This window comes from Belonocnema kinseyi, chromosome 2, assembly GCF_010883055.1.
Source record: "Belonocnema kinseyi isolate 2016_QV_RU_SX_M_011 chromosome 2, B_treatae_v1, whole genome shotgun sequence".
NCBI classification, from domain to species: domain Eukaryota; kingdom Metazoa; phylum Arthropoda; class Insecta; order Hymenoptera; family Cynipidae; genus Belonocnema; species Belonocnema kinseyi.
In genome coordinates, this window is record NC_046658.1 from 86,235,972 (window position 1) to 86,253,822 (window position 17,851).

A 17,851-nucleotide genomic window follows, 5' to 3' on the forward strand; every position below is an offset into this window, starting at 1 on the left:
TTGCATAGACCTCGTTTCCAGAACGTTTTCTACGGACATTCTAAAATTATTTTTTTTTACAAAAACGAAAAATAAACAATAAAACATAAATGATTAATTTATATGAACACTGCTGAAAAATTTAAATTACTCATTTAAAAAATCAATTGCATAGACCTCGTATCCAGAATGTTTTCAACGGACATTCGATTTATATATATATTTTTTTTTATAAAAACGAAAAATGAACAACTGAACAAAAATATGAGATTAATTTATATGAAGACTGTTGAAAAATTTAAATCACTCAATTAAACAATCAATTGCATTGACTTCGCTTCCAGAACGTTTATGCAGACATTCAAAACTTATTTTTTTTATAAAAACGGAAAATAAACAACAAAACATAAATAAGAGATTGATTTATATGAACACTGCTGAAAATTTTAAATTACTCATTTAAAGAATCAATTGCATAAACCTCGTTTCCAGAATGTTTTCCACGGACATTTGAAATATGCTTTGTTATAACAAATTTTGTAAACAAAAAACAAAAATATGAAAGGAATCGTTAATATTAAAATTGCTGAAAAAATGCAATCACTCGTCGTTGAAAAGATCAATAGCATAGACCTCGTGTCCAGGATGTTTTCTGCGGACATGAGCTCGTACATTCGAGATATGCTTTGTACGATGAAAAATGCAATAAGGACATGCATAACGGGGCGACTTTCCACACTCGTGTTTCAAGTGATATCTTAAATTGTATATGTGTCGAAAAGTACTTGGACAAGCTGAGCAAGGAAACAGCTGTCCCTCATAGTCACGCCTTTGAGTGGGAACTCGACGACGATACGCTCGAGCTCTTCTCGCTGCGAAAGGTAGAAACGAAGTAAACTGTATCTCTGAAAAATAAAAACAATTCTATATTAATAATGTGTTTTTGAATTTAAAAGATATTAGAAAAGTTAACATTAAGACGAAAATAGTACTGAAATTAAAATAGTCCATTTCTTCACATTTAAGAAACAAATTTATTTATTCAAAAAAAAAAAAACATATTAAAGTTTTCGGCACGATAATTTAAAGCATGAGTTGAGTATTTTGTATTTAAATTTACATAAACTAGCACATTTTACATGCTGGGTTCTTATTCTATATTTTGAGACTATTTGTACAGGTGCCATGCATGTAAATTTCATGAAAAATCCATCTTCAAAATTAGGCCTGCACAGCTGTAGAATTCATCATGTCGATTACCCAAACTTTACTTCCGTGGTGTTTTCCTCGTATATGTTTATATAAATTTGAACGAAGTTTAGAGCGTCTGGGGCAATATGGACACTGAAATTGTGCCGGCTTTTGACATTGGTAGACAACGTGCTGATTTAATCCGGCTTTCCTTCGGAAAAGAGCCCCACAATTGAGACAAGAAAATTTGCGGTTTGCAATCGAGTTGAATCTGAAAACTAAAACATAAAATTTTATTAGAAACAAATTCGTAGAAATTTAGACCTTCTCACCTACAAAATGTTTATTTTATATTAATATAAATATTAGGGTAGCTTTGAATTAATTTCCGGTCCATAGAATATGTAAGTAGCTTGTTTTTTTTTCATTAGCGAGAGTCATACAATATGAATTTGACTGAAAATAGTATATGTTAAAGCCTGAAACATTTAGTGACCTATGCGATTAAAAGTTACAATAAAATACAATTTAAATATCTTTCTTTTTTATTAAAAGCATTTGTACACAAGTCAACATTCATTTCGAAACAAATTCTTTTTTGACATACGCTTCCATATTTTGAATCAGCTTTTAGGAGTATTTTGCAGAACTTTTAAATTAGACTCTTAAAGTAGACTCTTAATTATTTATAATGTATTCACAAAAGGTTTCGTTCATCTCACACCATTGCTATTAATCCCCAAATACATTACAGAAAAAATCACAAGCATTTCTGCAATCACTAAAGAAATTACAAAAATACAAAAATTATTTCGAGTTCGATTTATTTACTGAAGATTTAATCGATCTAAAACATTATTTCTCAAAAATATTTTATATAAAAAATTCAGTTTTAAACATTGATAAAATTGATACAAAAAGACAATTGTATTCGACCCACCGTCGTAAATATTATGATGCAGTCTATCGTAAAATATTGTGATAACAATTCTCCTTTCTTCTGACTAGCATTCTACCTAATCTTAAATATTAATTGGTAACTGTGATGTATTAGCCATAAATTGATTCAATATTGACAATATCGAATTTTCATTGAGAAAGCCTTACTCTAAAGATTAAAAGTTTACACTATCTACTAATCTTATAAATCTATTACAGAGATCACAGTGCTAATGAGATTAAAAACAGGGAAATTGGTTAATTTTTTCACAAAAAAAGGAGGGAAATAGGGGGAAAATTATAGATTAATTTTCACATGTAGAATAGAGGAAACAATCTTTTTATAAGAAATGTATTTTTAAATAATTTTTTAAGATTTTTTAATTACTATAAATGTTAATTTTTTTCAAAAACTGGTTTTAGTTACAAGAAGATGATAAAAGTTGAATGTTTTTTAATCTCAGAAATTCCCGAACAGTAGCGAAGTTTTTTTAAAAAATACACATTTTTTATGAATTGACATGTTTATTTATTAAAATTTCATATTGCATAAATCAGCTGGAACTTAGAGAAAATCCAACTGTTCCAAATTCAATGATCAATTTTCTTGAATCAGCACAGCTGAAAAATTAACTTGCTTCAATTTTCAGCTGTTGAAAATTCAATGATCAAGTTTCATCAATTTTCAACAGTTTAAAATTCAATTATTAATTTCCTTTAATTTTTAATAGATGAAAATTTAATTTGTTATTATTTAATTAATAATTATAATTAACTATCAATTTTCTTCCATTTTCAACAGAAAATAATTAAATTTCCAGCAGTTGAATTTTTTACTATTAATAATTCAATTATCAATTTTCTTCACGTTTCATCGTTTTTAAATTGCATTACCAAAATTAATTAATTTTCAATAGTTAAAAAATTGAATTATTAATTTTCTTCAATTTAGAACACATGAAAATTATATTAATTATTATTAATTAATCATTATTATTTAATTAATAATTATATTTAATTATCGATTTTCTTTAATCTTCAACAGCTGGAAATTTTATTTTATTTAATTTTCAGCTGTTGAAGATTCAATTATCGACTTGCTTCAAGTTTCGAGAGTTGCAAATTCAATTATGAAAATTCTTAAGTTTTCAATTAAGTTTCAAACTGTTGAATTTTTTACTATTAATAATTCAATGAACAATTTTCTTCAATTTCCAAAGTTGAGAATTCAATTATTAATTTTCCTCAATGTTTAACAAATGAAAATTCAATTGTCAATTTTCTTCAATTTTTAACAACAAATAATTTAATTTGCGACAGTGAATTTTTTACTATTAATAATTCAATTATCAACTTTTTTCAATTTTCAGCAGTTCAAAATCAATGATTAATTTTCTTTAATTTTTAATAGGTAAAAATTTAATTAATTATTATTATTTAATTAATTATTATAATTAATTAACATTTTTCTCGAATTTTAAACAGGTAATAAGTAAATTTTCAGCAGTTGAATTTTTTACAACTAATAATTCAATTATCAATTTTCTTCACTTTTCAACTTTTTTAAATTACATTATCAAAATTCATTAATTTTCAATAATACAAATTTTCGATTATCGATTTGCTTCAAATTTCAAAAGTTATTCATTCAATTTCCAATAGTTGAATGTTTAACTATTAATAGTTCAATTATCAATTTTCTTCAATTTTCAACAAATGAAAATTCTTTTATCAATTTTCTTCAATTTACAACAGTTTAAAACTGAATTTTTAATACATGAAAATTATATTAATTATTATTAGTTAATAATAATTATTATTTAATTAATAATGATAATTAATTAAAAATTTTCTTTAATCTTCAACAGATGAAAATGTAATTTTCTTCATTTTCAACTGTTAAAAATTCAATGATCAACGTTCTTCAAGCTTCGAGATTTGAAAATTGAATGATTAATTTTCTTCAATTTTTCACAATTGAAAAATTCAATTATCTATTTTCTTCAAATGTCAAAAGTTAATAATTTAATTTCCCTCAGTGGAATTTTTTACTATTAATGATTCAATTATCAATTTCCTTCCATTTTTAATAGTTTCAAATTAAGTAACTATTTTTTTCAATTTTTAACGTCTGAAAATTACATTAATTATTATCAATTAATAATTATTATTCAATTATAATTATAATTAATGATCAATTTTCTTGCATTTTCAACAGATAATAATTTAGTTTTCAGAAATTGAATTTTTTACTATTCATAATTCAATTATCAATTTTCTTCAATTTTCAATAGCTGAAAATTTACAAGATCAATTTTGTTCAATTTTCAACAGTTACAAATTTATTTATCATTTTTATTTCATTTTCTACAGTTGAATCTTCAATTTTCTTCCATTTTCAACAATTAAATATTTAAATTTTAGAAATGAAATAAAATGGAATTTATTACACATACCTATTAAAAAAATTCCAATAAAACTTGATTTTTTCGAAAAAGGGTCGCTATTGGAAAATTATTAATCATCCAACATTTAGTCTTTAATAATCCATTCACGGCCATATAAAAAAGTGAAAAAATTAATTAGTTAAATAAACCATTTTTATACATTTAAAGACGTTCTCATAATCAAAAATGTTTTCTCTTTTAAAAAATACCATAATTAATAATTAAATCGAGATACTATTTCGTCCGAAATATTATCTGAGTTTGAAGGTTGCATTTTAATCCTGAATAGTTCAATCTGAAATTAGTCAAATACACATTTATAAATTCTTTATTGGTACAATATAAAAATGAAATTTGAGTAGCAATTGGTATTTTATAGATAATTCTCTTTAATCAATTTAAAACAAATTCAAGTTAAAATTTTACCATTTAAATGCGAGACTTCTTTCTGGTCCGAAATTTCCCGCGTAATTCAAATATTGTATTCTCAAAGTAAGCACATTTTAAAGAGAAAATGGGGGGGGAACTACTTCGATATTAGGGAAAAAAGGAGAATTTTTCCAGAAATGGGAAAACTGTGATCCCTGCTATTATTCTAATTTGGCAAAAAAGTTTACTTTTCTTAATAAAAAAAAAACTATCATAATAATTCATAAGTTAATATTGAAATGAGATTTTAAGAGTTAGGTTCTAAATCAACAGCGTAAATTCTTAGGCCAATATGTCTATGCTTAACATGCGTGTACATATTGGAGCGTTGTTTAGATTTATAGGGACAATATGGACACGCGAATTTCGGTTCTTTTCCGCATTCGTATTTAAAGTGCCTCCACAGGGCATTTTTTTGCTTATAAATTTTTCCGCATTTTTCGCAAACGTTACCACCAGGCTGCTGAATATTGCTGACAGGTTTCTTCAAGTCGGCTGCTTGTCGAACAGCTACTTCTTCCTGGAAGGCTGCATACTCGCTCCAAAATATAACTATCAACAAAAGGAAGCAAAACTTGTGTAAAATTAAACCCAAGATGATTTCAATAAAATATTCTATTTTTTCGCGTTTATTGCTGTTTCACAAAAGCAAACATTTCCAAAGTTTGATGCAAAAAGCAAAAGTTGTTGCGCTGTTAATCTTCAGTGAATAATAAAAGTTTTTTTTTTAGGCGAAGAATTTAAATGGTTGATTTTTCAGGTCATATTTTTTTGAATTCATTTTTAATTCTTCGGATAATATAGAAAATAATATGTTTGTTCACTAATAAATTTGAATCAAATTGCACTAAATAATTATTCTTTAAGACAAAGAGTGAGTAATACAACTAAGGAATAAATTCTTTAAAATGAATTCAAAATCATTAATATTATATTGTTTTATAATCCTATATCATAAAAAAAGATTTTTTCAAACCACAATTCATATTCAAAATAATTAGAAATAATCATTTAAAAGGCCTGTGAAATTTGAAAAGTAAAATTAGGAAACTGCCTTCAGAAGACATAGATCTTGTAATCTTCGCTGTATTTCTTGGTATCTTCATTGTGTATCTTCTTATCTTGTAATCTGGTGAAATCGAAACCCAGATTAGGGAACCTGTCTCGAGAAACTTTTTAAATCCAATTTTTACTCGTGTGACTATCCAACTATAACGAAACGAGTGCTCGAGTGAATTTTTTTTTTAAATTATGCAACTTTATTTGTTCGTGGAATAATATTAAAATATAAATAAATATTATCTTTTTCTAGAAAACCATAAGTCTTTTTAAACATATAAGCTTCAAATTTTTAATTTTCAATTTAAAAACAAAACTACTTTAAAAACTTGAACTAATAGTTGACATTTTAATTAAACAAAATAAAATTTCAACCGAGAGAGAAAGTTTAATTCTCAGTAGAAAAAGAATAATTTTCAAAGAAAGAAAAAAACTGATTTTCATCCAAATAAGAGAATTTTCAACCAAGATAATTTTTAACAATTTAGTTTAAGTTTGAACTAAGTAGTTGAATTTTCAACAAAAAAAAATCAAATTCTGAGCGAAAAATGTAATAGTTGATATTTCAAGCAAAAAAGAACTGTAGTTTTAAATCGTAAACAGTTGAATTTTATTTTTAAAAAGATGAATTTTTAACAAAATTGTTAAATTTGCAATAAAAGAATTAAACTTAATATTTATAAATATAATTATTTAATAAATATATTATTTTACCCTCAAAATATATATTTTGTTCTAAAAATGTCAAGCGGAAACAAAGCAAAACAAAAATTAAACGGATTTTATAATTAATTTTACAGTTTTTTTTTTATCTACATTAATTTTATATATTTATTTAAGTATGTTAATTTTATATGATTAACGAAAATTTTCCGACAAAATTGTTTCACGAAATAGCGGAATTTTTAACAAAATAATTAAATCTTAGACAAAAAAATATTAATTTTGAACTAGAAATACATTGAAGATTTTTCAATCAAAAATAATCAATTTACAACCAAAAAAGATGACTTTTCTACCAAAAGATGAATTTAAACTCCAAAAGTAAAAATATCCTATCCAAAAAGACGAATCTTGAAAAAAACGGTTTAATTATTGAATAAAAAATATGAATTTTCAGCAAAGTAATTGAATTTGTAATGAAACAATTAAATTTAAAGAAAAGAGAGAATTCAATTTTGAACCAAGAATGTAATCATAGACTTTTAAATTAAACATAAAGAACTTTAAACCAAAAATCGTTGAATTTTCTTATTCGGTTCTGTTAATTCAATTCGCATTTAAGAGAAAAAAAGTGGGGGAAATGGAAAAAGGGAGAGGAAAACAGTGTTGAATCTGAAATGAACAATACAAATTTATTTAGTTTTCTAAAAACTTGAAAACTAAAGAAAAAACGTAACATATACTAAAATATAGGTTTGACTGTGCTGCTAGCAGTGCCAATAAACTTCGTAAACAAATTTCCACTTCGCGTGTGTATTATTTTATGATATCGCTTCCGGTTAGAGTTTATCCACTCCGTTTTAGAAATAACCATGTAACCTATTAACAATAACTGTTACGAAATGAATTCTTTAAAATTGTAAAAAAACCGATTATTTAAAACTGTTTAAATTTAATAAATGAAAATCACCTAGACTTCCCAAAAAAAAAAAACAATAAACTGTTGCTTCACTATAAAAAAAAAAACAATTTTATCGGGCAACTGTCACACGTTATCTTCACTCGCAAAAGTACACATTTAAAGTGTCTTTCTTTCGAAATCAGTTATATTTATAAACAATGTTTGATTATAAGTACTATATTTCTAAACCTGAACAATGTAGAATGAATTTTTTTTTTAATTATACAACTTACCGAGCCGGCCTCACGTGTTATCGTAGTTCAGATTCCTAACCTATATTTGACGCAAGGTTGAACCAAGGCCAATAACATCCTGATTAATTGTATATTTGTCCTTTCGACACATACACACAACGAAAACTAAAATTATTAAGTTCACTGTTCATATTTCTCAACACTGACAGACAATTATAAGCCAAATTTACGCAAATATCACATCCAGAGGTTCATTCTTCGTTTAAGAGAAGATCAAAACAACTGCCATCTGCCACAACTGCAATACAATTGCATGCATGCATGCCTGCATAACTGCCATATTGTATCGAAACTCTCGACTATCGAGATTCGACTTACTCGTCGAGAACGATATAATTTAAATTCAACACTTTTAACCTTCAAGTATTTATTAAAAAAAAAAAAACACTAAATAACATAACCTTTTTAAATTTCAGAGTTATAGGAAACAAATTAAGTAATTCACGGAAGAAATAATCCAATCTTATACGGAATTATAGTTTTAAAATCGATTGAGTTAAGGTAGTGTCGTACTAAATATAGAATCCCTGAAAAAACAGTTTTTCTATGATTTTAAGCATCAAGATAATAATCCTTATAATTTCATTTTAAATACAAATAACTTTTTTTAATAACAACGGCACGACTGCAAAAAAAAAAACCAAAAAATAAAATTATTGACAGTGTACAAATCCCGAATTGAAAAAATCCCGAATAATAAAATTCCGGAACAGTTTATAATATTAGCGAATTGGAAAATTCCTGAATAATAAAATCCCCCACAGAAAACTGGCAAATTATAAAATATCCGAACTAGAAAATTCCTGAGTTATAAGATTCCTGAAATGGAACAAACAAATGTGTTCATAAATATTATTTATTCAATACAAATACAGTTATCAAGTATTGTAATGGAATTTTTTTAATATTTAAAGTTTCTACAATTATTGTGTGAAATCAAAATTTAAAAAATATATTCCTGAAAGAAAATTTTATTCAATCATTATTTTTCGTAATTAAAACAATAATTTAAGGCACTCCGAACATCAAATAAATTTCTTTTAATACAAATATTTGATCATAGCATTTTTAATTTATTAATAAAATTTATTTTTTTTAAATCGTTTAATGTTTTCAATTCGGAAATATTCTAGTTCGGATATTTTAAAATTTGGCATTTTCTGCCGGGAATTTTGTGACAACTGAAAAATCCCAAAAAATAAAATTCCCGACAAGGAAAAAGAACCAAATAATAAAATTCCCGAACAGTTTATAATATTTCTGAATTCGAAAATTCCTGAATAATTAAATTCCTGGCAGAAAACTTGCAAATTATAAAATATACTAACTAGAAAATTTCGTAATTATTACATTCCTATGTTTGAAAAAAAAGGTTTTGTAAAAATTATTTATTAATTAAAAATGAAAGTATCAAATGTTTTTATTAAAAAAATATTTAAAATTTTTTAAGTTTCTAAATTTATTATTTGAATTCAAAATCAAAATAATTGCAAAAAATATTTCTCTAAATGAACATTTCTTCGATCATTCTATTTTTAAATTAAAAAAATAATTTTAGGCGCTTTAAAATTAAAAATAATTTTCTTTTAATAAAAATATTTTATGTTTTTATTTTTTATTTATTAATAAAATTCCCGAAACTTTAAGAATCCCTAACTAGAAAATGGTCAAATAATAAAATTGGAGGATTATAAAATTCCCGAATAATAAGATACCCAAATTGGAAATTCCAGAGTAATACAATTTTTGACATTTTTGACTTTTAAAATTCATTAAAAACACAATAATGACACATTTCAATAAAAAATGGCATGTTTAAAGTCTCTACAATTTTTTTCGAATTAAAAATAATTACTGAGAAAAAGTTTATCCATGAATAGATTTTTTTCAATTAATTTTATTTTAAATTAAAACAATAGTTTTAGAAACTTCATAAATAAAAAAAATGTTGCAAAAATACTTGATATTTGTATTTTTAATAAATAATAAATATTTATGATAAAATTGAATTGTTCAAATTCCGGAATTTTCTAGTTCAGATATTTTATAAATCAGCAATTTTTGGTCGGGAATTTTATTATTTGGGATTTTTAAAATTCAGTAATATTATAAACAATCGGAAAATTCATTATTTGGGAATTTTCAAATTGGGTAGTATTTTTAACTCTTCGGGAATTTTATTATTCGGTAATCTTATTTTTCGGGAATATTTCAGTCTCGGGAATGTTATTTTTCGTGATTTTGTTAGTTGTTCTCGCAGTTTTTATGTTCGGCAATTTTATTTTTCGAAACTTTTCAGTAGCAATGTTATTTGCAAATCAATTCTAATAAACCTTTTTTTGATCAATTATTTTTTAGGGGAAGGCATTTATTAGAATTCTATTATTTTCAATATAAAAAGTAAATTTTCGATAGCTGGAATCGTTAGACCAATTTAAAAAAATGGAAACAGTAGCAAATGTTTTCCTCGAAAAATGAGACATAATGTATTCAAATTAAATGTTTAAAAATAACTTTTGAGAAACGGCAGTGAGAAAAACATCAATTACAAAAAATATGTTTAAAATGAATGATTTTCAAGAGTTTTAAACTTATTTCAAAAAAAAATATACCTTCCATAAGAAATTACTGATAATACAATTTCAATTCCTAAAATGATAAAAAATTGAGAATGGTATAAAAAAGAAGTAAAGAAAGAATTCAATTGAACCTTTCTGAAAAATGTGAATAAATTTCGGTAGTCGTAAGGTTCATCAGATTTATAACATTAAAAAAAAAAATTTGTAAGACTAAAGTCATTATACCAAGTAAAATAATGTTATCTTTCTGTGTAGATAAATCTGGAAAAAATCTTTCATTTTTTATCAAAAATATGTGACATTAAGTAATCCAATTCATAGATCAGTTTTATTTATTTTACAATGCCACAATGTTTTATCCATAAAATATTTTCACAGTCCTAAAATAATTCTTAAATATTATTGCAGCCTTAGAAAATAATATTTTTTATTTTATTCAAGCTTTATTTAGGGATTACAGGTAATTTGTAATTTTTTATTAGAAGCAAGAAAATTTGCATATTAAAAAGAATTATTTAATTTATACCATATGATTTCCTTTCCTTTTTTGTTCCTCTCATTTTCTAAATCCTAAATACCTTAATTTTGTTATGTATTCTTTATCCTTGTTAATTTTTTAACTACAAGAGATTAACTAAAAAAAACTCATCAGAAATTCACAGGCATTTCTATCTCTAAAGTATTCTAATACTATAACAATGATTTAAGACTGAATCCATTCAATGCGTGCACAAAATTTTGCTTTATTTGTAGAAAAGAAAGCCAAATGTTTTTTTATAATGAAATTGCTTATTTCTTAAGCCATCTATCCCATGAGATATTCCAATTTTCTTTTCCATTTTTGATGAGGCTTTATCGCCTTCTCTCAAAATTTGGGGAAATTTTGAAGGTACCAAATTTAAGAACATTTATATTCATATTCTCGAAAAATAGATTATTTTCGACGAAAAAGGAAAGATATTTAAAAATCTAAAGAAAGAGGTTCTTAACAATTAAAAAATGTTCCACAAAAAAAAATTCATCATCTTTTTTTATATTTACATAGTGATTACAAAACCAATTAAACAAAAAGCTTTCAGCTACAATTATGATATAAACAACTTAAAAACTACATTAAAAATTACTCAAACAAAAAATGAATAAAAGATACATAATTATTTTTGAAAAGTCGAGTCTGCAAAACAGCGGAAGTTCCGAGGGAAGTTGTTGTTCTCAAAAAACGACCTTTATTATTGCTTCAATATTTTTTGTGTTAGTTTTCGATACCGAAGAACAGTAAATCCATTTTTATATAAACTCTTTAAGACAACTATATTTTTTTAGATTTCTTTTCTCATTTGCGTTGCTTGAAAGACAATTGCGATTTGTCGACAACAAATTCTCTTAGCCTTAAATGGCTTGAGTCTGCATCGAGCCTTCATTATAAAAATAAATACACAATAAATGGAGTTATTTATTTATTTTTATTACCTTTCCGAATTTTGTAGTTTATGGTTTAGAACCTTTAGAAGAATCCTTTTTTCAGGTCAAAAGTAAAACATCAGTCAGGTGAGACAAAAAACATTTGTAAAATGAAAAAAACAATGGTCAAAAATCTGTTCCTCAATAATTTATTCTTTTCATATGTTCTGTTTTAGCGAAATTTCATTCAGAATTTCAATGTAAAGCATGGTTAAAATTACTTAGAAATTTATTACATTGCTGCTTTTAGAAGACTTACATATTTTAGGTTAATCGTCGATATATTTTTCAATCATTACTAGTTTTCATCTATATTAATTTTATATTTACTTTTTACATAATTCATTGTTTTCATAAATTTGAATAATTGTTAATAAATTTAAATATTTTTAGTTCATTACTTGAAAATATGAACAAATAGATAAAAAAATTCCTACATTTTTATTTACACTAAAAAACAAAATTTTCATAATTAATATTAAAATTATATATTATTATATATAATAAAAAAAATGTACGTCCTAAGGTAGTTTAAAAAGGGCGAACCTTAAACTTTAAAACACAATCTTATAGATGGCCGCCCTGCGGACTTCGGGGCCATTCATTAATTACATAGGACGATTTGGGCAATTTTAACCCCCCCCCCCATGTAAGGGCACATAAGATTTCTTGACCCCCCCCCCCCTTCTTACGTAAGATTCTGATAATTAAATGTTGAAAAAAACAGAGTGGGGCTAAAGCCGCCATTTTTTAACGGTTTGTAAACTACGCGGGATGTTCAAATTTATGAAGTAATGTTAGGTTGAGTAAAAAAAAGGTATTGTGACTGGAATTATTATTTAACAAAAAATATATAGATAAGATCAATAGTCGGAAAAAATATATTATAATTTTTATTTATAAGATTAAAAATAAATAAAAATGAACACATTTGGGGATTTAATGTTTTAATAAGCAATACCAATTTTTTAAATAAGGTGTAAATCCAATTGTATATTATAGAATGAAAAAAGGTCATTCGGCATCGAAACGGCAGTAAATTTCTAATGATAAATTTCGACTTTTAAAATATTACGTAATAATGAGTCTTACCCCCCTTCCACCAAAATAAGGGCATGTCGTGGTTTTTGTAACCCCCGCTCCCCTTCAGGAATCTTACGTAATTAATGAATGGCCCCTTAAAATCACAAACGATTAATGAATACAGTGGTGTCCGACAAGGGGCATTTGAGATACTGTATTATTTTTGCATTTTAATTTAAAAAATCACCATTGTAAAATTTCTTATACTTTTCAATAAAAATAAAAAAAGCATATAATGTCTCAAATTTTCATTGTTGTACACCACTGCATTCACTTATGATTTTTGAGGTTAAATCCGCAAGACCACCACCTATTATATTGTGTTCTAAGGCTGAAGTTAAAAAGAAATCAAAGTAATGGCACCATATTAATTTGTAGGCGTAATGAAAGTAAACGTTTATTCGAAGGAATGGATTCAGTCTTTTTTCCCCCAATTTAAAAAAATTCAAATTACATCTTTTGTCTTAGATCGACAACGTAGACTTCCATGCCAGGATGCTTTCTTCGAATATGCGCATAAATTGGTGAAGTTTGCTTAGATCGCAGCCCACAAAATGGACATTGGAACATTGGCATTTTTCCACATTCGTGCTTCATATGACGATTTTTTGTCCTCTTAAGTGCAAACCCTCTTCCACACTGTTGGCACAAGTATGGCTTTTTAATTCTGTTCCTGCATACTTTCACATTTGCCTGCATAGATTCGAGCGGAATTGAATTTGAAGAATGTTGAAGAATGTCTAATCCTGAATAAGATGCTAGTATTCCAGAACCTGAAACAAATATTTAGTTGTTAGAACGAAATTTTCAAAATATTAAAAAATTCATGTGTATATCAATTTTTTAATCAATTCCGCATCAATAAATATAAGTAAACACGTCACCATTATGCACAACACTGTAATATAGTGATAGAAATTAAATGATAGATTGTTTCAATTATTTTCTCATTATTTCAAATTTTTATTGAAAACTGGCAGTTTACTTATAAACTATATTATCCTATTGTATAATTTTCTTATTTTTGGTCCTATTTTGTTCGGATCATAAAATCCTTGTTTCTATTGTCACGCATTTTAAACATTGCAGAAATATTAATTAGTATGTTTTAATAACATTTACAGGAAAACCACGATGTACTGATCTAATATGTTTGTAAATATTTGAAGAACTTTTGTTCCTTTTACTGCAATATGGACACGCAAATCTTGGCAATTTTCCACAATCGTATTTTAAATGAGCTCTTGCTGTTTTCATGTTTGTGTAACTAGCATTGCATTTAGGACACTGATAACAATGCATGTCCGCGTCAAAAAAAATTGTATCCTCACAATGGATACTATTTTTATTTGAACTAAAATCAAGCTGTAGGGGATTCATTCCATCTGATTGTGAATTGAAGACGATACCTGTGAACAAAACAAATAACGAGTTAGTTTTATTTGTTTAAAAATAATACTGTATACAAAAATTATTTTATTCTTATAACTCAAACCAGGCAAGATTCGATTTTTCTAGATGCACTAAACTAGAAGACTTTATTTAACTTTATAGCTATTATTTTTTTTTAATTCATGTATTTCAGATGTATTAGAACAGCAAATGCTTCATTTTTGGACAATTTTAATAATATGTACCACTAAATAAATAAAATATGATAGTTGTTTATTTATTGACTCCTTTTATTGTAAATCCAAGATGTATGGTCTGAAAGTAAATAAATTTTCCTATAAAGTAATACATTTTAACATTCTAATTTCTTTTTTAACAACTGCCTTTTTTAATCGCTTACAAAATATTTTTTTTCAAATTCAAGGGGAAATTTATCCAGTTATTCACATTAACGCTAGCGGTGATAATTACGAACTAAGAAAACACAATATATCTTCTTGAAGAATTACACCTTAATTTTTTAAAGCAAGATTAACAATACTGAGAACTCTCTTTTATTATGATGTGAAATTTTTCTATTCTTCAAATCCGTATATAAATTCGGAACAATTCTTTTATTTGATCACTTTTATTTTTATTTCATTCTATCTTATGTAATTTTCTTTCTCCCAAATTCACCATTTATACAACGAAAATTTTATCCAAATGGATTCAAGAAACCCTATTTAAACATAAAACATATTAATGATTATGTATTTTTCATAAATAGTAATAAAAAAGCTTTGCAACATCACTTTTTAAAGTGGAAAATTAGGTTCTTTTCTTAGAAAAATAAAAAAAACGTTTCACAGAATGGATCTAAATTTAATTTTTCTGTACTCAGACGATTTTTCATTTGAAAAGGATATATTTAGATTTTGAAATATTTAAAAAGAAGTCCCAAGATTTTAATGGGAATTTGAAGTTTTAAGAGGATATTATGCGATTTCAACGAATTTATGAAATTTTAAAAGTTTTGCAAAGATTTGAAACAATTTGAATGGATTCTAAAAAGTGTAAATGGGCTTCGATAGTTTCACGGTATTTCAAAGAATTTTAAGACATTTTAAGACATTCTAAAATATAAGGAACTTATAAACTATTTTCATTAATTTCGAGAAATTTTAATGGTTTTTGAATGGTTGTAGTATATATTAAGGGATTTCAAAAGATTCGGGAAGACGCCCAAGAGATTTTAAGATTTCAATGAGTTTTGGAGAGATTTAAAAGATTTCAATGGATCTTGCAATATTTCGATAAAGAAAATGCCATAAGTTTTTATATTACACAACAAATCATACAGGTCAAATGAAATATTGCTCGATTCTTCATAGTTTCTAAATAAACTATTATAAGCGCATATTAACTACCTTTGCTTATTTGTGACACATAAACAAAATTTATCATAAAAGAGAAACAGCCATAACCCACTTTTTCAGAATGATTCTTGAGTGCACTGTAACTTGGATTTAAGAACTCCTATTTACGGCGTACCGAGAATTGAAGGCTCGCAAAGTAGAACCGAACGAGCGCTCGAGCAGTAGGTAGGATTGACCATTCTCTCTTTCGTCGCGTTTTCTGCGCCTCATTCCCACTCCTGCCTACTGCTCTAGCGCTCGTTCGACTCTGATTTCCGAGCTTAAAATTGATGTCCTCAGCAGATTCGTGTTGATGGAATTCCACACATAATATTAAATAAAAAAGATATTTATTTTTTCTAAGGAAACAAAAACTACTATGACAAATTGTACAAAAAAGAAATGTCATTTATGCCTACATCGATGAAGAGTAAATTTACTCTTTCGGAACCGTCAAAAAGTAAAATTGCAGATCATTGTGCAGTGATGTCCATAAAAAGTAATTTGAGGTATAAAACCATTTAATGTAATGCAAAAAAGAAAGAAGCGATATTACAATTTTTCTCAAGTTTAAAGTTTCGTGTACATTGTACGTTACTATTATTTCATATGACATGAAGTAATATATGATAGCAAATGTGTCTGCTGATTTGTTTTGTACACCCAACAATCTTAAGTAAACTACGATTTGAATGTTGCGTGCTCTAAACGTTTATGCCGATTTAAATTTTTTAGCCAAGTATAACTTCGCGAACATTTGTTGCAATTAAACTTTGACTTCGGTGTTTGTAAGTGGCTTGCAAAAATGTGTACTACCAACGACCTTTTCAAATTCGTTTTATATCCGCAGAAATTGCAAATGAACTGTGGTTTGACTTCCGCATGTTCTAAACGTTTATGTCGGGTTAAAGCACTTGCCCAAATGTAACTTCGCGAACATTTGTCGCATTTATGCCTTGATTTGGATGCCTCTGAGTGGCGTGAAGATATGTGTTCCACCAAAGACCTTTTCAAATTCGTTTTGTATCCGCAACAATTGCAAATAAACTCTGGTTTGACATCTGAATGTTCCAAACGTTTATGACGGCTTAAGGAATCTGGAGATCGGTAACTTCGAGAACATTTGTCGCATTTATACCTTAATTTCGATGCCTGTAAGTGACATGAAGTCATGTGTCTTGACATGCTATGTTTCAGATACGTGTTAAATTCACAAAAGTCACACAAAAATTGTAGTGGGCTCGCTTCCTGTAAGTTTTCTTCCATATGCACAAGACCCACGTGGCGAATCATATGACTTTTATGTGCAAAACGTTTGTTGCAGAATTTACATGAAAACTGTGGATTGACGCCGCATTCGTATTTTTTATGACTAAGCAAACCTTGGTTCCGGGTATAGGTACGCGAACACTTTTCGCACGTGTATTTCTTTTTCGGTTTTGATTCATGAATCTTATGCTTCTTATGTGTAAGCAGTTTGGGCTTAACCGCCAAAATCTCATCTTCTCTTACATATACGCTACAAAATGTTGACTTATTTCTTTTATTCCCTTTCTCGGCTGTAATTGTCCCTAATTCTGAAAATTTAACAGAATGTAATATGAACATACTTTTTTATAGTTTCATTAAGGATATTGTTATTAAAATAACCATACCTGGATTAATCTCTTCCTTGATATCCAAAGTTTGATCCATGTCGTATTCAATTAAAGTCTTGGCACCAGACTTATTGTCAGAAGAAATGTGAGTAGTTGTGCAAGAATATGGCCCATCCTCATCTGCTACTATTGATTTCTTCGACTGTCTCTTGAAACTATGTTGATCTAAAAAAATTATAAAGTGAAAGTTATAGCAATTAGTAATTTTCGATGATTTTTAATCCTTAACCTGTAGCGGAATTAAATTGAATTAAGAACCCATATACGTATAATATACGTATAACACTGTTACCCAATGGCTTGCAGGACATACATGTAATATAAATTTAAATCTTTCGCTTCACATTTCTAAAAAATAT

At 26.6% G+C, this 17,851-nt stretch overlaps 1 protein-coding gene and 1 long non-coding RNA gene across 2 annotated transcripts in view; both read right to left on the minus strand.

The window, feature by feature from the left end:
* Window positions 1-1,424: 1,424 nt before the first annotated feature.
* LOC117167181 lies at window positions 1,425-8,158 on the minus strand. Its single transcript, XR_004466362.1, has 3 exons — window positions 7,902-8,158; window positions 5,439-5,537; window positions 1,425-1,448 (listed from the first exon to the last, which is right to left on the minus strand). It is a non-coding gene; the product is annotated as an uncharacterized LOC117167181 (long non-coding RNA).
* A 5,337-nt stretch (window positions 8,159-13,495) lies between these two features.
* LOC117182869 (gastrula zinc finger protein XlCGF57.1-like) overlaps window positions 13,496-17,851 on the minus strand; it is a 6,114-nt gene continuing 1,758 nt past the window's right edge. Inside the window, exons 4-6 of the mRNA XM_033375981.1 lie at window positions 17,490-17,657; window positions 17,217-17,411; window positions 13,496-13,818 (exon numbers count right to left, since the gene is read on the minus strand). Of these exons, the coding sequence (XP_033231872.1) occupies window positions 13,496-13,818; window positions 17,217-17,411; window positions 17,490-17,657 (686 nt within the window). The remainder of the gene's footprint in view (window positions 13,819-17,216; window positions 17,412-17,489; window positions 17,658-17,851) is intronic.